The sequence below is a fragment of the Apodemus sylvaticus genome, chromosome 5, assembly GCF_947179515.1.
Source record: "Apodemus sylvaticus chromosome 5, mApoSyl1.1, whole genome shotgun sequence".
Taxonomy (NCBI): domain Eukaryota; kingdom Metazoa; phylum Chordata; class Mammalia; order Rodentia; family Muridae; genus Apodemus; species Apodemus sylvaticus.
In genome coordinates this window covers 110302841-110325594 of record NC_067476.1, presented here as the reverse complement: position 1 = coordinate 110325594, position 22754 = coordinate 110302841, and the positions used below count along the sequence as shown (strand labels likewise).

Below are 22754 nucleotides of genomic sequence, written 5' to 3'. Positions count from 1 at the left end.
ACGTGTCTCCACTCATTCACACTCTCCCTTCACTGATGGACTGTTCCACACAGAGACCCGAGCTCTAGCACCGGATTGTAGCAGGCCGGGACCACAGATAGGTTCTTCAGAGAGAGCCTGGGAGATAGAGGCAGGCTGGAGGCTGAGAAGCCAGGCCCTGCCTCACCCCGTACTCACCTGCAGAGCTGTCTTGAACATCTCACACATCCTTTCCAAGTCCTCTATAGAAAAGGGCTCTGGACCTCCCTACCCACAGGGCAGATCTGGTACCCCCTGGTTCTTGCCCCATGTACCCAAAGACTGAGGCTAGCATTCTGGAGTGTTCACGGCACGGGAGTGAGGACAGCAGTAATAACTGTGCTTCTTTACAGCTATTTGGGGTGTTTATGAGGAATGGTAGTACTGAAAATGCAGAGGCAACCTCACGAGCCCCTGCGGTCTCTCTCACACCTTTGTACGTGAGTGTCCACACACACACATGTACATATGTCACGCGTGTGGAGTGCAACCCCATACCAGCATTCCAGGATCAGTTGCAAGGTCCCTCGCCACACCGCATATGTTTTTGATGGCATAGAGGGCATGTATGAGTATCTATCGCCGGGGCGAGGTACATGCATGGCCTGGAGACCTGCTTTGTGTGTTTTCTTAAACCACACGCTCTTGCTGTGTGATTTCTAGGGAGCCTCAGTCTCCTTGTCGGACAATGGGCACAGTCAGTGTTCCCAGCCTCCCAGGTTGGCTGGTACTCCTGAGAGGGGGAGAGGTAGCCAGCACAGTGGCTCGTGCATGTGTATGCATGAAGGGACAAGGCAGCTGTGTCCTAAGACCTCATCTTTATCTCAAAGCCTACTGCTCTTAGCTCGATTCCAGTCCATGAGAGCCCCGCCCCTTGTGAACTAATGTCACTCTTAGCTGACATTCGTTTCCTTTCCCATGGAAGCAGCAGCACATGTGGGGAGCCTTCCCAGGCCAAGCTTTTTTAAGGCCTTGCAGGTGGCAGAAGTGTGTGATTTGCACTGGTGTGAAAATGTTTCCCCTTGTCCACCAGAGTGGACTCCAAGAGCTGTGGTACTCTGCTGTGGCCTCTGGGTGTGTCCATGGGACTCAGCTCCACCCAAGATGCCTCAGTTTTCTGTCCCCTTCGAACCCAGAGTCTCACCTCCCCCATATCTGTCATCTTGTGTTTTCCTGGACAGATAGAATATGGCAGCTACAGCCAAGGCCTCTGCTCTCTTCTGTAAGTGCCCACTCTGACCCACAAGGCACTGGGCAGGAGTGGCTCTGGATGGCACTGTATACCTGTGATGGCAATGCATGGGGTGGAGCATCTGAGAGCAAGCAGGGTGTGTCCACACCCCACTCAGTAGCTTCTTAGAAGACAGAGTCTTTCCCAGTCACTCCCTCCAGAGGTACACAGTACAGGGTAAGGCCAGGAGAGCGTGGAGCCGCCCAGCCCATCCTGTATTTGCATGGATGGACATGTTTATCAAAAGTTGCCAAACACCAAGAGGAGGAATGGCTGATGGGAAGCAGGCCGTGTGAAGCTGTGTGAAGCAGGAGCTGCAGCCCACCCCTCCCCTCTTTGTGTGTGTGTGTGTGTGTGTGTATTAAATGGCTTGTCTAGTTCTCCAGAGATTAGGGCCCAAGCACCTTCACCTTTCAGGCAGGGACCCCACAGACTCAGGAGTGGAGATTCCATATGCCCCGACTCCCTTGGGTGAGCTCCTGAGCGTCAGTCCAGACATACCCATCAACATCCTTAAGGAGGACTCCATTGGCGTGACCACACTGGCAGCTTTGTGTGCGTGTGAAATGCCACGCTGTGGTTGATGAGTCTGCTTCTCAGGCTCTGGGTGCACAGAACAATAAACACCATTCAGGGGCTCCACCACATGTCCAGCGAGGCCTGCCACAGAATCCTAAGCACTGGGTGCCCATGCGGTCCAGCAGCCCAGACGCCGCCCTTGTTGGGGTTTTTCCATTCAGCTGTAGAATCCAAAAAAACAAGTATCTGGGATCACTAAGTGGAGGTCAAAGCCCAGCCCAGCATCCTCAAGACTGGAGTGAGTTGGGACCCCAACACAGAATGGGCAAGACTCAGGGACCGCAAGGTGGGGGTGCAAGAACTGGTCCAGTTGTGGCTGTGCCCTGGGAGTTACCAGGGGCACCGTGGCAGGGTCTCTAAGATGCATGGGTCCAGAGGGTGGGGGTAAGGCAGACAACTTGACTCCCCACCCAGAAACAGCCACACTCAGCCTAGGACCCTAAGGACATCTCCTCAGCATACCAGAGCTGTGACTCTGGCCTTCCCTGTAGGCGGCCCTTCCTGGCAGAGTGCCTTCGGAGGGAGGCGTGGTTTCAGCTCTGGCCGATGCCACCAACTGGACAGACCTGCTTCTCAAGTCTGCCTCCCCAAGAAGTCCATGAGCTTTGGGGTTCTTCAATTATCTAAATTAGAATAAAATCTTCCCCACATGGCCTGGGTCCTGAGGTAAGTGAAGGCTGAGACCCTGGGTCTGGGGAAAGTCACAGAAACCCTAGAGGAACAGGGAACCACAATGTGACAAAGCCTACATCTCAGTTGTCACACTGCGCAGCTCCCAATCCTGAGTCACACAACATCACCATTCATGGAACCAAGGCTGTGCTCCCAGGGCTGTGCTCCCAGCCCCCCCCCCCCCAAGTGTGGACACACAGGCTCATCAGCCATGCAAATCACAGGCTCAGTTCAGATTCAAGAAAGGACCTATGGACTCCCTGTGCCTTGGACTGCAGAGTAGAGTGGCCATCTTTAATCCACTCCAGAGAATTCTCAACAGAGCAAACCAAGCCTTCATTCCTTAGAGGTCTATACTGTCTGTGGCCCTGCCTTGGGAGCTATTGTAATCCCCATTGATGGGTTATTAGGAGTCTCAGAGGTGCCACTGAGCTGAGACACTGTCCTCCGTGCCACTGTATGGCTCTGTAAGCTACTCCCAGGACCAGTACTATTACCTGCCTGACTCTTATCAACTGGCCCTTTCTAATTGATAAGAGCAGTCCAAAGGGGCCAGGTGACCATCTTAGGCTTTGGGTCAACAGCCCCTTAGATGTCTCCCCTTGGGTCTTCTACCTCTAGAGTCTAAATTCTCTCAAATGAAACCCAAAGTGTTGGAGACAGGAAAAGCACTGAATGGGTAGGGAGCTTAAAGGACCACCTGCTGGGCTCGCCTGGTCCCTGGGCCACCTTCTGAACACGTTAGGACTGTGACCCGTGTGTGGTCGTGACTGAATCAATCTTGCAGCTGCTTCCAACCTTCCCTGTCTTTAGTTGGCATCTCTGCTATTCCAGTTGGGCCCAGAATGGGGCGAGGGGAGGAAGAGCAGGATGTGGAACAAGCCCTTTGGTTAATGACAGTGATGTGTGTGACCTCCGAGTGTGGTGTGCGGGGAGTCCTGGAGGGTCTGAAACCAGGGGCTAGTCAATGCCAGTAAGAGTGGCCCCTGGTCTACAATCTAAGGATACAGCTGAGCTTGTCTGCCACCTGCTGGCCAACCGTGCACATGACACCATGCGGCAGTAAGGGCAGCCAAGAAAGAGAGGCTCTTCTCTTGAATGCTGAGTAATGTAAGTCAAATAAGATAAATGGTACTCTGTTTATGGGCAGGTGCTGCCATGGCTAGGAACATGGCTGGTTCTTGGGCTGTCAGGCACATTCCCAGCCCTGGCACCTTCTCAAAAGCATTTAGAAAGGATTCATGCCCCAGATGGGTCCTTCTCCGACCATGTCCCCCTTCCGCCTCCCTGACACCTGACCCCATGGTTAACCACAGGCCATGATCAATGGAAGCTTTCCTGGGGCCATGACTCCTCCCAGGCAGCATAAGAAGCATCTGTACAAAACATTCTCCTCTCCACGTCACAAGGATGGGGAAGAGGTCCCTTTCCACTGCCCTTGCCCTGAGGTGCCTCTCGACTTGGTGTCACCTTTCCTGCCACTCTTGTCAGTCACACACGATTTCCCTCAAACAGACATTCAGTGTGGTCAAAGGGGAGAATGAAGCAGCAAGGGCAGAGCTACCTGCCTGCCTGTCCACCCCACACCCTGGCTTGGATCTCACCTGTATCAGCACACCTGCTGACAAAGACACACTCGCACAATCCACTATAGACCTGAGGCCAGCAAGAGATTCCTAGTTCCCGGGGAGGGGGTTGGGGGAAGGGTAGCTCAGGCTCATGACTACCCAGCACCTACAGACTTCAATCTGTCTCCACAGTAGCTCAGTAGCCTGCAACTAGCTGTGTGTAGAGGGAAAGAGGTTATTGCCAAAGAAAGATGTTTTCTGGAAACTTGAGTGCATGGGGTTCTCTTGTCCGGACCTGCATGGACCCGGAGGGTGTCAAAACTTGCCTTAGACACATTTTCTGTGCTTGGGTTGCTGCATACACTGAGTTGGTAGACACAGGCCTGAGCTGCCTGCTGGCCCTGCTGCACGGCCTTGGTGTGTGCTCAGTAAATAGCTCAAAGCAGCATACATGACCAGGTACACAGCAGGTGTCACCCAACACTGCGTTTCTTCACTCAGTAGAGTGTGCAACACACACACGAGTTTGGCTTCTGCTTTGGAGGAGGTGATTTGACTGGAGCTGTGAGGAAGCCCAGGTGTATGGGAGTTGAGGCTTCTGTTGGGGGAGGGGGGCAAGAAGTACCTCACCAATACCTACCTCTGCATGTAACAGAAGCCCTGCGCGACAGTGGCTCCATTGGAGTTAGGAAGTGACTGCAAACATCTGCAAACTCTGTTCTTTGTCCCTTTCCTCCACTGCAAAGTGGTTACTTCCACTCTAGTCATTCTGGGATCGTTCCTGGCAAAAGAAAGGAAGAGATAGATGGGAGGAGAGCGTGCAGCCAAAGGTGTCAGTAGAGCAAGGCAAGCTCAGAAGGCTCTAGAAGGCTGTTTACACTTCACTAGCCAGAACGGGGCCACACTGACTGCAAGGAACGTGGGAGAGCGGCACTGTTGTTTTTCTGGTTTGCTTTGAGACAAGCACTCCTCGCATGCTCCAGGTTGGCCTCAAACTTGCAAAATAGCTGGGGCTGACCTTGTCCCCAATCCCTGCATAATGGGATTAAAAGTGTTAGCCATGACTTTTTGCTGGGGATTGAACCAAGGGCTTCTTCATGCATGTCAGGTGAGCGTTTTACTGAGTCTGCTATATCCCTAGCCCTAGAGTAGTAGCTTCTCACTGAATATTCTTCCCTCTGACACATCCTGACGTCTACAAGTAAAAGCAGAGAGAAGACTGGGTGGCCAAGGACCTCAGCAGCTGTCCACGTGTCCAGGAATGAGAGCGGGAAGTTAGCGGTTCCTGCTCTAACCATGCTCTGGGTTGTCCCCAGACCATTTCCTCTCTCCTTTTGCTATCAGACCCTCAGGTAGGATGGAGCTCTGGGTAATAAGTAGAAGCGAGGAGTGAAGAGGAGACCAAAGGCTGGGCAGGGTAGGAACAGGCTGTGGAAAGTCCCGGGGCCTGTGAGGTTCACACCCTGAGCTGCAAGTCACACTGGGCGCCACCTCCTCCTGAGGTGCTAGAGCAAAGCCCACCCCCGTCCCGGCTTTTTACAGCTGCTTGCACTTATTTGGAGAACAGTGAGCTCACAGGGCCTGGAGGTTGAGGAGATAAATGCAGGTACCAGGCAGGCTCAGGGAGACACAGCAGATCCTGGGCTGAGGGGCTGTTAGTCTTTGGCAGGTTCTTGAGAGCAGGAGATAGTGAAACAGGCCAAGAGATACACTAAGACCAAGAGAGACACTGAGAGAGAGATTTGAAAGAGAACCAAGCTAGAAGCAGGTGTGGAGAGGGCAAGTCCTCCCTAAAGAAGGGTGCTGAGCCTAGGGGGTTGGAAAGGCCAGCAGAGAACCAGAACCTGGCCAGCGCCATGTCAGGGTGTGGCAAGGGCTGCTACCCGAGACTGCAGGAGTGTCAGCATGGCTGTAAGAAGCACCTGGGAGACATCATCAGCTTCTTCTTCCGCTTCATCTCTGGGAACCTTGCTCGAGGTGAGGGCTGCCTTGCCGGGACAGGGATACCAGGTGCTGGAAGATGTCATTTGAGGCTGGGGACTGTGGCTCCTCCTTTTGGGGTGGGGCATGGATAAAGGGACTTGGGAACAGGATAAGTCTCTGTGCTTTGTACATTCCCATGGGGACCCCTGGCCCTCGGAAAGCCAAGCCAAGACTCAGAAGGCTGGAAAGAGATGGGCGGTCAGGATCCTTATCCTCACAGTGATATAGACCCAAGCCCGCCTAACTGCTCTGGAGAGCCCTCCCTGCCTGGCACATGTGGGCTCCTCTATCCCCACTGCTCCCCAGCTCCCTTCCTCCCCGAGGACTCTCCTCTTCTATCAGAACCAATATGGACCTATTGTGCCATGCAGAGGAGACAGAGGAAAGAAGGGGCCCAGTGTGTGGTAAGACTGTGCATAAAGGAGATCTATCAATGACAGCCTTCTTTAAGTCTTCAGAAGCCCACTCATCGGGAAGACTTGACAGGAGGCCTAGCTCCGTCCTGGAAGTGGGAGGAGGGGAGCTTCACAGTGGGTTCTTTCTGTGTTGCTTTCTCTCCCTCTCATCCAAGCTTGGCAGAGCCTGCTGACTGGCAGGGGCACTTCCTACCCAGAAGGGGAGGGAATCTTACAGATGGGGATCTGAGAACTGGGGTGTGAAGAGCTTCAGACCAGGACCCCTGGGCTCTTTTTCCTATCCTGTTATTGGAGGAAAAGAACCTAGCTAGGCTAAATCAGTCATGTGATTCCCTAAAGAGACTCATAATTAAATCTATAAAACAAAGATGAGCCCTCATAGGCATGTGACACACAAAGCAGCCTTCTGCTTCAGGGAGCTGTCAATGACCCAGAGGGGTGACATGCTAAGCAGTGAGCAAGCCAGACCAGAGCTGTCGACCTCCCTCTTAGGGGTGGAGCCTGTCATGCCTAGTGTGGGATATCCACACGAGAGTCAGGCACACCTGAGAGCTATCAGGTTAGCAAATAGCATGTTGTTGTTGTTGTTGTTGTTGTTGTTGGTGGTGGTGGTGGTGGTGGTGATGATGGTGATGATGGCGGTGGTGGCGGTGGTGGCGGTGGTGGCGGCGGTGGCAGCAGAGGCTTATGGCTTGAGCATAATGACCAGAGGACAGCTCTTTGGAGTCTGTTCCCTCCTTCCACCTCCACATGGATGATACACAGGAATAAAACTCAGGAAGCCAGCCTCATTTGGCAAGTGCCTTTACCGGTGGAAACACCCCACCAGCTCACAAAGAGCATTTATAAGAAGAAAAGCTTAAAATTGCAATATATTTTCCCGTTTCCAAATCTATGGGAGATTAACTGCATAAAACACCAGAGTGGTGGGAAAATGCTAAGACGGGAGTGAGAAGAACGTGGAAGATGGAGGCTGGCTCTCTTCCCCGGGTGCATGAGGACTCTGTAGAGTCTGGCTTCAGAGTGGTGGCGGGCATCCAGGCCATATCCACGAACAACCAGGGAAGCCACAGCCATTGCCTTAACCCCGTGCCAGGCGTGGGTCAGACCCCTCGCCCTGGTCTCACATCCCCAAGTCCCCCTCAGGTCGCTGAAAGGCTTAGATGGGGAGAAAAGAGCTCAGCTTTTCCCAAAATAAGGAGACTGCAAGGAGGTCACAGAGCAAGGCTACCTCGCTGGTCCCTCAGGGTGACCTACAAGGTCATACCTTTGTGTCGTCCTTAGACTTCTGCTGAAGCTTACGGGGAAAGATACAGAGAGCCCAGAGAGTGAGAGATGAGTCCCGAGAACAGACTCTCGTCTCAGCTTCTCAAGACAAGGTGGAGGCAGAACAGAGGCCAGGGAGGGCTGTCAGCTAAAGCAGCAGAGACCCACAGAGGCCGGCAGAGCTGTCGGCTACGGCCTCAGGGACCCTCTCTACCCCTGTCACAGAGCCCATCTGACCTGAATTGTCCAAGTATCATTCTGATGCCCTAAAAATACCCTCCTACAGATAGATGCGAATGCACACCCAGGTTCCGCTGAACTCCTGATTGAGGATGCTAGCCAAGTGACAAAGCTGACTCCAATCAGAAGGAAACCCAGGGAGGGCTTGGGACACACAGGGCACAAGCAAGATGGCTCAGTTATTCACAAATGATGGGGAGCAGATCAGGGGCCAGGACGGATCACCTATAAGGGCATCTTTTCTACCAAAGAAAAGAGAGACATGTGCACCTGGGGACCAGTCATGGTCACGCCCAGTTCTCCCAGGCAAGTCAGGTGATTCTGAAGGCAGACTGGATGCCTTCATTTGTAGCGTTTGGAAACAGAGCCCCATCTTCCAGGCCGAGCTCCAGCCTCTCACCACATCTGTTTCTTCATCGGTAAGATGGAATGGATGTAAACATGAGGTCATCAAGATGGTCCCTGCCGGCTGTGTGTGTGACAGCCATTCCTTCTTGTTTTCCTGGATGTTTTTACCTTGTTGAGCCGGCTCCTGGGTTGGCTCTGCTCTGTGCCAATGCAAATGCACACCACAGCATGCTCTGTGAGACCCCACCAGCATCTATAAAGAACCACAGGAATGGCTGGGCAAGCAATATGACTTTGTAACATTGAGTGGAGGTTTCTTCCATGTGTCGGCCAAGTTAGTGTCCTCGTTTGTGACGATAGAGAGGATAAGTTTTCAAAATCAACCAATTGTGACTTTTTTTCCCATTCCATTGACCAGGCACAAGGCCTGGGGGGTTGTGTGTGTTAGAGCTTCCAGACCCCTGCAGGGAAGGCTGAATTCTCACCTCTGACCTCTCACCTCTCAGTAGCCCTGTCCCTAGCTGCTTTTGTCTGAATTCTGGAAGGTCCCATGTTCCATCATTGTTCTGTGCACCTGACAAGCCGTTACCTAGTGAGGTGGACCCCATTAAAGCCTGCCACAAACAGTGTAGCCATCTTTCTTCAGAAAGTGGTGAGTTTTCTGGGCTGGTAAGGCACAGTGGTCCAGGTTCCTTTGTGCTCCAACCTCTGCCCATTCTGCCTCCTTCCTCTGTAAGTCCAGTTAAAGGGGAGAGAGGGAAAGGCACGCTGGAGCGCGGAGTGATGGGGTCGGCTGGATGCTCTTTAAGCTGTGTAAAATACTGGGTCTCAGCAGCAGACTCCCCCTGGCGTATATAGTTTTAAGTGGCCCTGGTCTCTGCCTCCCAGGTGGAAGGTGTGGAAGATTCTTTGAGATGATAGGAAATGGAGACAGGAGCAACTTTCAAATGTTCCAGAATGGAAAAGGAACATGTTTGAGGATGCTCTGGGAACGGCAGAGTCACTGTGGCAGAGGAGGCCACACCTGCTGTTCCCAGGCAGATGTTCGTGGACCATGGAGCCTGGCGTCTCTCAGGAAAGAGCGCCGAAGCCTTTCCAACCTCCATGTGCATCCCTCTCTCCGACCCTGGACCACCACATTCCCAAGCTTCTCTCCAGCCTCCACCCACCACCCACCACTGCCAAAGCAGCTCACTTAATAGGCATTTCTCAGTCTGCCCACCAGGGGGCAGAAGAGGCTGGGGCAGCAAGCCTCTTGGACAGTTTTAACCTTTTAGGACAGGTCTTACCTAGGCTGTTAATCTCTCTCTCTCTCTCTCTCTCTCTCTCTCTCTCTCTCTCTCTATCTATCTATCTATCTGTCTGTCTCTCTCTTGCTCGCTCACTCTCTTACACACACACACACACACACACACACACACACACACACACACACCTCTGAGGATTAAAAGCACAGGATCTGCCATTCATGGGCTGCTAGCTTTCTCTCACTGATGCATCTTGGCTTCTGATTTCCTGAGCCAAGCCAAGAACAGACCAAGTGCCTCTTCCAGTTGGTGGCCCACCCACCCCTCGCTGTCCATGAAATCTCTACACTAGTAGTTAGGACTCCGTGTTATACGAATGGCAGTGGCCTCCTCTTGTGCTACTCCAGAGGCTTCAAGGGTGTGGTGGTCTCCTTGAGGATGTTGCCTTTGGAGCCCCCTTTTGCAGTACTTCCCCTTTCCAGTGTGAAGAACTGGGCAGGCTCTGAGAAGGAAGAGAATTGAAAGGGTCGGGCGGGGCACAGGAAAATCTACATTTACAATCTTTCTCTGGACACACAGACCAAGGCTCCTGACCTCCATCCCATAGACCAAGGTGTCTCTGAGGTGAAATAAGGAGCAGGGAGTGTCTTTCAGTGGAGAGCTAATTGCATCCCCTTTCCAAAGGCTTGGCTCGTGTCTGTTGGAAATAATGTGGAAGACTGTGAGTAGATGGGGGGGTCTATTTAGTTAGTTAGTTCTTACCTTTTTTTTTTTTGAGACATTATCTTTCTATTATGTATCTCTGGATGTCCTGTAGACCAGGCTAGCCTCAAACTCACAAAGATACACCTGCCTCCGCCTCCTGAGTATTGCAATTAAAGGAATGCACCACCACACCAGGCTCAAAAAAAATTAGTTTTAACTATTTCCATTTGCAAACAAAGGGGTCACTCTTATGGACTTTTCCAACATGGAAGGAAATGGTGAGGGGGTTTTTAAAGCCCAGAGACTACAGCACAAAACCCTTGCTTGGCCAAAGCTGGCCCAGGAGGTTGAAGAGAGTTCTAGGAACTGGCTTGTTAACAGGCAGCAGGGCAAGATTGAGGGAGACTTCCTGATCAGATGCTGCAGAAGACAAATGCACAGAGGTGTTGCAGAGCACAAGGTGTTGTTAGGCTGGTGACAGTCACAGCCCCACACCCCCACAGTCAGCAAATGGCCCTCAGGCCTAACGAGTGAGCAGAGCCCAGAATCTGGGGCAGGGATTAGATGGATGGAAGGTGGCAGCAGCAGCTGTACTGTTTAGTTCAGCAGGAACAAAAACCCACGAACACACCACACAGTCTCTAACTCTCAAGAAGGGCACAGTGACGGGGTAAATTTGCAGGAACCAGGGCAGCAGCCAGCAGCAGCTTGGGTCGCTCTGAAAGCAGGAAAGGATCTCAGGCCGGGGGTGAGATAAGGATCCAGGAAGCCATTGTCTCCTGTTCTCAATGCACAGGGGTTGACCAATAGCATCGGGAAGATCCTTGGCTCCTAAACCCCTCCTGTGCCTGGAGAGAGGGGGTGACCATGGTGAGAAGGGAGTGAGCTAAGTGCTGGCTGTGGGCCAGGCAGGTTCTGTACCCACACCCATGCCATCAGCAGCCAACATACTACCACCTTCCATGGGGAGAGCTTAAGGCGTAAGAGAGGAAATGGTTGGTCCATCAACTCACTCATCCATCTGTCCTTCCATCCACCTGTTTGTCTGTGTTTCCTGCCATGTGCCCACCCACCCATGTATCCACACATTCACCCATCCATGTATCCGCTCACCCATCAGTCCACCTGCCCATACATTACATACTTGGCCTTGCAACTCCACAAAAGTCCGGCACAGAGTAGACCTTGAGTCTTGTTGAGGACAAAGGATCCAGCAAGGCCTTTCCAGTTCTCACCAGACAGGTTGCTTTCTTAGCCCAAACGTGTTTGGAAACTGACTGTGGCCAGGGAATTTGTTGTTGTTGTACTAGACAGAGGCTCCGCATCTGTTGCAAACCCCTCCGAAGAAAAAGGCACAGGCAAGGGATTAGGTATAGTTTATCCCTTGGCCTGTTGTGAGGATCTCAAGCCCCTACATATTCTCGGCAAGCTTTGTTGATGTTGGGGAAATGCCCAAACATAAGAGCAGACTCCACTGACCCTTCTCCCAACTCCTTGGCCTTTGTCTCGGACCTGCTGCACAGATGTGAGGTGTCTGAGGTTGGGTGTGTATGTACAGGAACACCAAGCAGAGGCCTCTTCCTCTACTCTACACAGCTCTCTCAGCCTTGGTGTCCCAGCTTATGAAATCCAACAGGTTCTGGTAAAGAGCTAGGGGCTCCACCATAGCACTGCTGGGGGAGGTAGATGTACAGTGGGTGGTTGAGCTATTTCTAAGCACAGATCTCACAAGGAAATTGGTTGAGGTGAAGCTTGCAACACATGCAGTGACATCCACAAGAGCACTCGAACACACACACACACACACACACACACTTTCCTGCTCACTATTTTCATAGGCTCAGTGATAAGCATGTCTGCAGCCTGTGTGTTGGAGATCAGGGCCTGTTGTGGCAGCACTGTCAGCCTATGATACAAGGATCCTTGGAGAAGGATCCTGCCTGACACATGGGCAACCTGGCCTGTATGGGGCCCCGTAGTACCAGGAGTCAGGGCTTGCTGTGGGGCAGAACCTTGCAGACAGATGGAGGTCAGGATCCCTTTCTACCCAACCTTTAGATGCATCCTCAGGCATGTGGACTAGAGAACTTTTCCCTCTGAGAAAGAAAAGGGGGAGCTCGGTGGAGGATGGGGGAGTAGATGGTCCTAGGGTTAGCCCGAGGGTTTCCAGAAAGGGTTGGAGAGACCTTGAGCTGTATCCAAGTGACAGAGCGAGTCCTTTCACCTCTCAGCCTATTTCCTCACCTTAAGGAAGGGAAGTGGTGGTAGACTGAATTCCCATCTGCTGTGAGGATTAATGAAGCCAGAGCAGTCAGTCAGAGCAGCCTGGTGCATGTCCTAGCTTGCTTTTCTGTTGCTGTGATTAAACATTCTAACCAGCCTTCCCCCGAGGAAAGGGTTTATTCAGCTTACATTTCCAGGTCACCGTCTATCACTGAGGGAAGCCAGGACAGGAGCTCAAGCAGGAACTGTGGAGGAACTGACTTGCTAGCTAGATCACCTGACTGCTAGCTTTCTCAAATGGCCGGGGATGGTGCTGTCCATGGTGGGCTGGGGCCTTCCACTTTGGTCAGTCAAGACAGTCTCAGACAGGACTACAGGCAGCTCTGGTCAAAACCATTCTTCAGTTGCAGTTCCCCCTTAACAGGTGACTGAGCTGTGTTCATAATGAAAACTAACCAGGACTGGTCACAATAAGCCTCTAGTAACCACTTGGGTCAAGGCTGAGTCTTAAAGCATCACAAGCATGCTTGCAGACACACACACACACACACACACAGGAGCTGCATCATACTTGGGGGTGGGGCCGGGGCTATTGGTGAGAGAACTCCTCTATAGAGATGTGAGTAGATTCTTTTTTTTTTTTTTTTTGGATTTGGTTTTTAAGAGACAGGGTTTCTCTGTGTAGCCCTGGCTGTCCTGGAACTCACTCTGTAGACCAGGCTGGCCTCGAACTCAGAAATCTGCCTGCCTCTGCCTCTGCCTCCCAGAGTGCTGGGATTACAGGCGTGCGCCACCACCGCCTGGCCTAGATTCTGTTTTAATTAATCCCAAGCCTTGCAATAAGGCAGGGTGCCAGGTATCTGTTTCCACCTGTGGCCCTGTCAGCCCACAGGCCAGTGTGGCTTGCACTGCTGCATGCTGGGACTTATTAACAAGCACTGAAGTGGGTATCACAGCTCATTTTATAGGTGAGGACTGTGGTCAAGGGGGATTAACAATACCCATCCATTCATCCATCCATCCACTCTTCCCACCCACTCACCCATTTACCCATCCATCCATCCACCCATCCACCCATCCACCCATCCATCCATCTGCCCACCTATCCATCTGTCCAGCTGCATTCAGGCTACTGCAGACAAGCTGTGCATGACACTGCACTCTGTACCCTGTACCATAAGGGTCCCTCACCACAGATCTCACACGACACTGGTCTGGCTGCCGAGGAGGTAGAGAGCGGGGAGGGGCCTGGAACTGGGCATCTTTGTAAGCTCGATGAGGGGGGGGGTGTGTGTGATACAGACCCCTGTGTAGAGTATGTTGGTGGCTCACACATTTTTCCCGAGTAAATATTTACAACCATTATGGCAATTGATCGCCTTCGATCCTGTGCGCAGCTGTGAGACAGCCCCGCTTAGTCATGCTTTCTTAAAAACAGCTTCTTCCCCTGAGCCGCTTTAATAATTCAGCTCCTAATTGTCTCCGAGCGCAAACTTGAAAATGCCAACTCAGGGCCTCCATCCCCACCCTGATCCCCCCTCATCTTCCCTGCAGGGCTCTCACCTCTTCCCTGCTGCAGACCTGGCCCCAGCTGTGGTCATTTTAGTGAAGGGCTTGGGACCTGGTGGGCTCTGGTGGCCCTGCTCTGTGCTGAAGGCAGGAGGACAGCTGAGTGTAATTGAGCTCCGGGGCCAAGGCCAGAAGAGGCAGCAACAGTAAGTTCTAGCCACTGCTCCCGGGGCACTTGGCATAGCTGCGGGTGGCAAGAAGACATGGGGCACCTTAAGGTGACAGGAAAGCCAAAGAGGCTCTGAGACAGCCATACCGCACCCGCCGCACCTAGTGGGTGAGTGGGGAGACCAAATAAATATCAACATAGCGGTTGTACATGATGCCACTCTCCTGGTGGGTGGTGCTCGCCAGAGCCTTCCAAGGGTTGTTCACATCTCCATGTAGGGTAAGGTCCTGGGAATTACATGGTGGCCTAGCTGTGCCTCTGTAGCAGGATAACCAGGGGTCACCTAGAGCTCCACTCTGAGCTATGTGTCCCTGTCCAGACAGGCCCAGCAGGGCAACATTAGTGGGTGCCATGGAGGATTCTCAGTTCCTCCTGAGCACCTAGGGGTGTAAAATCTTCAAAGCCTAGCTAAGGCCAACACTGAGATCACATTCTGCAGTGACGCACCACACACACACACATGCAGACACACATAGAGACACACAGACACACACACAGAGACACACAGAGACAGACATACAGACAGATATACTTACAGACACACACATATAATATATTAATATAATATAATAAATATATATTATATATATATCATTCAGCTCTCTGAGTATATCGCATGTCCACCCAGAGAAGGAAAGCAACAGGCACTGAGCTCCAGTCCTTGGCATGGGCTAGGTAACAGAGTTGGAGTTGGGTGGAGGAAGTGCTGGGAGTACCTTCCAGCTCCTAGGACAGATGGACCCAACGACTAGCCAGGGTGAGGAGTGGTGCCCCACCCCCACCCTGTGGCCAGAATGGGGAAGAAGATCCACAAAGCAAAGCCATAATGGGTTTACACTGAACAGTGACCAGGAAACCCAGCACTAAGGCACTCAGAGACAGCTGTAGCCTTCAAATGTGGGCATGTGACCACAAACAGCAGAAGGAACCCAGAGTCGGAGGGTCAGCATACAAGACCTGCCTCTATCTTGGTAGGTCCCAAAGGGTAGACCATTGGCATGTAGCACACATTACCCATCCACCCTGCCCCCAGCCCTCTGCTACATCAGAGCCACAGGGCATTTTTATTCCTGAACTCAGACATGTATCTAGGTGCCACCAACACCCAAGGAAAAATCATATCAAAAGACTTTAAAGCCACACCCATAAGCCTAGCATTTGAATGGCTAAAGCCATTCAAGTATTGTCATGAATTCAATGCTAGCCTGGGCTACATAGTGGGTGTCAAATAAGTCTGGGCTGAAGACCCTGTCTTAAAACAACAACAATACCACTTAAGTTTATCCAGATAAAGACACGGTACACACACAGTCAGTCACTGAGAAAAAAACGTAGAATAAATACAAGAATATAGAGTGAAATATATATGAATGTCCTCAGAGACCTTGAAGCACATTATATGCATTACAAAAAAAGTCTACAATATTGGTAGTGACAGTCTAGTTGTTGAAATATAGAAAATTTCATAAAGAAGCTAAATGATCACCATGCAAAGTGGATTAATAGACTTGACTCTGGCAGCCTAGAAATTCTATCCAATTCTGTACTAAAAGGTAAAGCCAAAAATATGGAAAAAAATAATTTAAGATCCTGGTGTGGTAGCCTGCATCTCTAATTCCAAATCGGCAATCAGTTCAGGGTCAGCACGAGCTACACAGCAAGTTCAAAGCCAACCCATGCTACGTAGCCAGAGCCTGTCTCAAGGCAGCAACAGCAACAGCAACCGATTCTCATAAAGAATTGAAAAGTCAGGGCTGGAGAGTGGCTCAGTGCTTAAGAGCTCTGGCTGCTCTGGCAGATGGACCTGGGTTTGGTTCCCAGCACCCACGTGGCAGTTCACAGATATCTATCCATTTAGCTCCAGAGTGTCTGCTGCCCTTCTGTGGTTTCCACAGTCACCAGGCTCACATGTGGCACACATACACACCATTCAAGCAAGTACCCATAAAACAAAAATAAACCTTTAAAACTAAATAAATAGAATTCTAAAGTCATGGAGGAAAGCCAAGCAGTTTAACCTTTGTCTAAAAGACAACAACTGAGGGGTCTCAGACAAAAACAGGAGAGTGTTTCATTGAACTGTCCAAGAAATTTAGTAAGAAAGGTGTGTGTGTGTGTGTACTAGTTCACATGTATACTTGTATGTGCTGGTGGGCAAGCACATGTGTACACACAAGCGTATGAAGGTCAATGTCAGCTTTCTCAATTACTTTCCAAAGTAAGATTTCACAGATGAGACCACAGACAGACAGACAGACAGACACTGAAATTTCTCCAGCTCCTGCAGGGACATAGGCTATGGCTGAAGGATGCCAGGTTCTGGGACAGCCTAGAACCTGGTTGTTTCCATGGGGTCACTCTGAGGCGTGTGGCATGTCCCCTAAAAACACACATTGGTGGAACAGTGCTTCACATTAGAGCACAGAATGGCCTCAAACTGGAGGTCATCATCATCTCAGCCTTATGGGTGCTGGGATTACAGGTATGACTTGACCCCCTTTCCTGGCTACAGACATTGTTTAAATGTCCCAGTGAAGTGAGTCTGGGAACCGATTTGGTCAAGAAATGGAGAGACTTCTGCTCTTTCTGGTCCCCATTGTGCTGCTGTGTGACCTGATAGTCCAGGCTAGAGCTTGCTTGTTCCCTCTGGCCTATGAAAGCCAAGTGACAGTGACAAGCAGATGCTGCATCTCTGGCCACACTGCCATTGGAGTGACTATTAAAAAGAAAAAAAGAAATACCTAGACCATATGACTGCTCCATGGCCCTGGGGATAAAGCCAGCTGGACCTCTGTATGAGACTCCTGGCTTTTGTCTTTCTCTTCCTTTGTGATCTCCCATTAGAGACCTCTGTCCCCAGCACGCCCTTGTTCTCCCTGTATCCCTGTATACCTGCTACCCCCTTTATGCCAACCCGGACCATGAAACCTCCCAGATCCCTCTAGCCCCCGTTTGGGACAGCAACTTCTTCTACTTTCTCTGTCACAAGCAAACCATTTCTAGTCATGAGTGTCTAACGGTCAATCTCCTCTGTAGTAGAATCATTCCTCTGGGACCTGGGTTGGATCTGCCAACTTTAGTGTCATATCTAGTGTGCACAGGGGGAAAGTCCAGCGAATATCTGTTAAAGGAACACATGTGTGCTAAGGTAAGATCCTGGAATCTTATGTCTTTCTAGACAGAGAAGAACTTAAAACCACCTCCCCTCTAGGTTTCACAAAGTATTTCCTCTCTACCTCCCTAATGGCCTTGCAAGTCCCACTGGCAGCTCCCCTACCCTCCGAGGAAAGGCGGTGAGAGGGATGTTGAGTATTTTCGAGGTACATCGCTGTGCATGATCATCCAAGCTTGATGCTTCTAGAGACAGCTTAGGGTGAGTCCTAGAATAGGTATGAACGAGGCCATGGCTGGTACCTGATATTTTGTATTTGAGTTTCAAGGACTACATCTGGGACATACAAACACCAGGAAATCAAAAGCTGGAGCTATCACCAGTACCACTATTATCTAACGTCCATGCTGCCTTAGGCTCAGAGAGGAAAGGCCACTGTTTGAGGGTCCTCAGCTGACTGAGGGTCAGGGACGAGGACCACACCTAAGGCTTGCTCACCCCCTGGGCATTCTCTGACATCTTCTCCATGTATAAGAGCCTGAGGTTTTGTTTTCTGCCTCCGGCTGATGCAGGACATCTGTACTAGGCATACCTCACTGAGCTGTCAGAGGACACCACCGGGGTGGAGATGCTGGCAGCAAGCATCCCGGATGGAAATTCCCCAAGACACCCCTGGGCCCTCGGCTTCAGTTCCAACAACCAAATGCTCATCTCCTGGACATCTTCACAGATCAGCACAAGGCTGGGACTTGAGAGCACTTTGTGTCAATGTCATCATCGTGAGGATTGATGGCAATGTGTGACCAGGAGGAATGCCAGAGGCAACAAGCTAACTGAGCCAGCCAGTGCGGCTCCCTGGGTGTCCTCTGTGCTCAGGGCTCTGGCCTGGCTTCCTGGGGGTTAGACTAACACTGTGCTGGTTAACACTAGCCTGACACTACGCTACAGCACACTGGGGCAGAGAGGGATGCATTCAGAAAGGATTAAGGCGTGCCTCCCCAATTCTGAAGATGAGGAGCAGCTCAGCCTAGGTCACCCTGGCTCTGATCTCCTGTCTGATCATTACCATGTCCTATAACCAGCAGAGAGATGGGAAAGCCAACTTCTCTCAAGAAACAGAAATTCACCCAAAGAAATTCACAGACGAACATGGTGAGCATTATGCAAACTTTGTTTCAAAGTGAAGTTGGTGACAAAGCAAGGGTGGCTGGTCTGACCCTGTCACGTAGGAGCTGTTTAGTTGCCCTACATGGGAAGTCCTTCAAGTAAAAGAGAATGGGTGAGTTCTCCACCACAGGGACCAGGAAGACAGGCTGACTCATGTCCCTCTTCCTATTGCCTGTTCAGAAATGTTTGGCTCTCATGAGGACAGATGGAGGCTGGCTTCGTCTTGTTGGGGATGGAGACAGGTAAAGCAATTCTCTGTCCAAGGGACAGTCAAACTGGATGCTTTTGTTTCCTCTCTGTTGCTGTGATAAACAACACTCTGACTATAATCAACTCTGGAGGAAAGGGTTTACTTCATCTTACACTTCCAGGTCACAGGTCATGACTTAGGGAAGTCAGGGCAGGAATTTGAACCAGAAACCATGGAGAAATGCTGGTAGCTGGCTTTGCTCACTAGCTTATTCTTAGGAATCTCTTTTCTTTCTTTCTTTCTTTCTTTCTTTCTTTCTTTCTTTCTTTCTTTCTTTCTTTCTTTCTTTCTTTCTTTCTTTCTTTCTTTCTTGTTTGTTTCATTTTGTTCCTTGTTTTTTGATTTTTCCTGGATAGTCCTAGAATTCACTCTGTAGATAAGGCTGACCTTGAGCTCACAGAGATCTGCCTGCCTCTGCCTCCTGAGTTTTGGGATTCAAAGTGGGCTTCACAACCACCTGGATGTATCTTCCTTATACAGTTCAGGACCATCAGCCTAGGGAATGCCACCACCCACAGAGGGCTGGGTTCTCCTACATCAATTAGCCATCAAGGAAATCCCCCAACTGGATTACCTTCTCAGGCGATTCTAGGTTGTGTCAAGTTAATACTTAATAATGTTAACAAGGGCACAGGACTGTGAGAGGAGTCTCTTTTAAACTGGCAGCAGTGGTACTAGAACCACAATGATATTTGGGGATATACTTACATAAAGCCAAGTCACTCCATCCCCTCAGGTCTCCCAAGTCTTTCTTGGCCATAAGAATCATGGGAACTAGGATCATTTAAGAAACACTCGTCTCTTACTTCCTGAGGCAAAGTACAAATAAAAGACAATTCTATAAAGGAAGGTGACTTTAGAAGAGTTTCCTCATGAACTAAGAGGGTTTCCCCTACTTGATATACAGACCAATGGCCAGCTTGTCCTTGGAGACATGCAACATTATCTTGCTTCCTGGCGGGTTCTTCATATGACAAGGTGTGTACATTGTTGACAAAGGAGATGACAAGTCTATACCTCTTGTCCCCACGAGAGTCCCTATTCCCATTTCATTCACCACTTAAGGATTTCTTTTTTCCTAATCTTGAGAAAATGCTGAAGGATGAAGACCTGACTTCCAGCTGTTTCACAGAGATTAGAGACTGTTGGCCCGGTCTATCCCTGGAATAGAAATCCTTGGTCAGGGCGGTGGTGGTGGTACACGCCTTTAATCCCAACACTGGGGAGGCAGAGGCAGGCAGATGTCTGAGTTTCAGGCCAACCTGGTCTACAGAGTGAGTTCCAGGACAGCTGGAGCATGGGGCGCTACACAGAAAAAATCCTATCTTGGAAAAAAAAAAAAAAAGCCTGGATGTTGGTGGTGTATACTTTTAATTCCAACCAAGGTTACAGAAGGAAACCCTGTCTTTACCACCACCACCACCACCACCACCACCCAAAAAAAAAAAAAAAAAAAAAAAAAAAAAAGAAAAAGAAAAAGAAAAAAGAAAGCCTTGGTCACATGATAGAACCACAACAGGACTAACATTCCTCCTCCTGTTTCTCTTCTGTTTTGAAAAGCATTTCTCATAGCTGAGTCTGACCTTAAGCTCCTGGTTGTTCTGTCTGCCTCTCCTGAGCAGTAGGGTTGCAGGCATGCACCACCGCGCTTGGCACCTCCTCGTCTGGAAGACACTCTAAGTTGGCCACTCATTTGTCCTTCCTTGAGCATTTTCAGAACTGTCAGTCTATTGTAGTCTGGTTTCTTATTTGCTCTGCCTAATTGTGGTTTTTCTTCTTCTTTCTCCTGATTGGGATTTGTTCAGCTCATTGAATCTGTTTGCTATCTTTCAACCATTTCTGAAAATTTCTTCAAATTCTAGCATTTTTTCTAGTTTTTTGTTTGTTTTGCTTTTGTCCTCTCTTGGGACCCCAACTATTCATTTATTAGGCTTTACTTTTTTTAATCTCATATTCATTTCTACCTTTCTTCCATTTATTTTAGTCCACTTACATTTAATGTAATCCCTCAGATGGCTGGCCTTCCAACTGACATTTTTTTTTTTCTCATGCCTTTGGTGTTTTTCTCTTCCTCTTTTACTGCCATGTCTTATATTTATACTCTCTTATTTCTTGGCTTGTCTTATATTTATACTCTCTTATTTCTTGGCTTTTTGAAAAATAATTCTTGGTTGAGTGGTGAGCTAAACATGTGTCCAGCTATGTCATCTCCTGCTCTAGGTGATGTTTTCTGGGTTTTTTTTTTCAGGGTTTTGATTCTCAGCATTTTGAACAATATGCTCAGAGATAGTGAAAAGATGCTAGTCAGCTTTCTGTTACTGTAATAAAACACTTGCAGTGACTTAGTGGGGGAAAAGGGGTTTTTTTGGCTCATAGTTTTGTAGATTTGAGTCTGTGGTCTCTAGGCCCTGTCAGTTTGGGTTTGTGGTGGCACTGTACGTCATGGCCAGAGCCTGTGGCAGAGGAGGCCTCAGGAGAGCCAAAGAGCAAAAGGAAGAGTATATGTCAGGATCCAAAAATGGACATCCCCCAGTGGCCTAATTCCTTCTAGTAGGCCCTCCTTTCTAAAGATTCTATTCCTTGGTATGTGGGGGTGGGGTCTTAGAAGGCACTAGGGATTGAGCACCCAGGTTTTCTCACACATGCTAAGCAAGTGCTCTACCATTGAACTATATCCCCAGCTCTCTGCCACTTAACAGTACCATGAGCTGGGGAGCCAGCCTTTGCCACATGAGCCTCTAGGGGACACTCATACAATAACAGAGATAGAGACAGACCAGAGTTTGTTCTTCAGAGCTCCAATGTAATCTGATTAAAAACATACTAATTTGCTATTTTGGAGCCTTTTTCTCCTTAGTTCCAACATCCTGGTCATCTCTGGGTTCTGAGTTGACATCATGATCAGCTACTTTTTCATTCTTGCCACTAGAGATCTTCCATTACATGCTGGATATCACGATTTGTTAAGAGGCCTGATATTAAGTTATTCCCCTATAAATATGGAGGAGGGCTCTTTGGGAGGTGTGGTTCTGACGAGATAGTTTGCTGGGCTCGGTGCTTGCTGTGGAAGCATGCTGAGCTATGTGTGGATCACCACCCTCGACATGAGAGCTGACAATTACCCTGTCACTGTGGGGACAGACAAGGTGGATCCCAGAGGCTTTCTGGACAGCCAGACCAGCTGAAACAGTCAACACCAAGGTTAGTGAGATGCCCTGTTTCAAAAAAAAAAAATACTGTGGAGAGCATTCGATGAAGACACCTAACATCTGGCTTTCATAGATTCACTTCACACATGTTTGCACACAGGCATGCATGCACACATACACATGCACACATTGAATTTGGGGCTGGGAGTATAACTCAATTGTAAAAGTGTATGCATAATATGTATAAAGCCCTTGATTCAGTCACAACCACTGCAGAGATGAGGCATGCTGGCACGTGCCTATCATCCCAGCGTTTGGGAGATACAAGCAGGAAGGTCAGGAGTTCAAGGCCAACCTGAGCACCATGAGATCTCATCTCAATTAAAAAGAAAATTAAACGAAAAAGAAAAAGCAAAAAGAATGAAAATGTCGAGTCTTGTTTTTAGAGTTGTCAGATTCCCAGTCTTTGAGGTTTCAAATGCTCAAGCCAGACCCGGTGTCATCTCTCTGCTGATCCAGCTGTAGAACTCTCAGGTCTCCCTAGCACCGTGTCTGCCTGCATGCGATCATACTCCCTGCAATAACAATAATGAACTAAACCTCTGAGCTGTAAGCTAACCCCAGCTAAGTGTTTCCTTACAAGAGTTCCCACAGTCATGGTGTCTACTGTTTCTACAGCAGTAGAAACCCTAATAAAGATAAGACCTGAGTGACACAACTTTGTGCAACAAAGCCCCACCTCCTCAGTGGTCCATTGCCTCACAATAGCACCACAGACAAGCAATGATACTTTAGACATGAGCCTTCCAGGAGACACTTACCATCCATCCCATGACTCGGTG

General features: G+C 49.8%; 1 protein-coding gene across 2 annotated transcripts in view; it reads left to right on the top strand.

Moving 5' to 3' along the window:
- The window catches only part of Kcnip3 (potassium voltage-gated channel interacting protein 3), a 57941-nt gene that overhangs the window by 3795 nt on the left and 31392 nt on the right, over positions 1-22754 (top strand). Inside the window, exon 1 of one of the 2 annotated variants that reach the window (XM_052183543.1) lies at positions 5635-6045. The exons of the other annotated variant lie outside the window; for it this stretch is intronic. Within the exon in view, the coding sequence (XP_052039503.1) occupies positions 5925-6045 (121 nt within the window). The 5' untranslated portion in view covers positions 5635-5924. Of the gene's footprint in view, positions 1-5634; positions 6046-22754 lie in introns of those variants that run through there. 2 annotated transcript variants of the gene reach the window in all.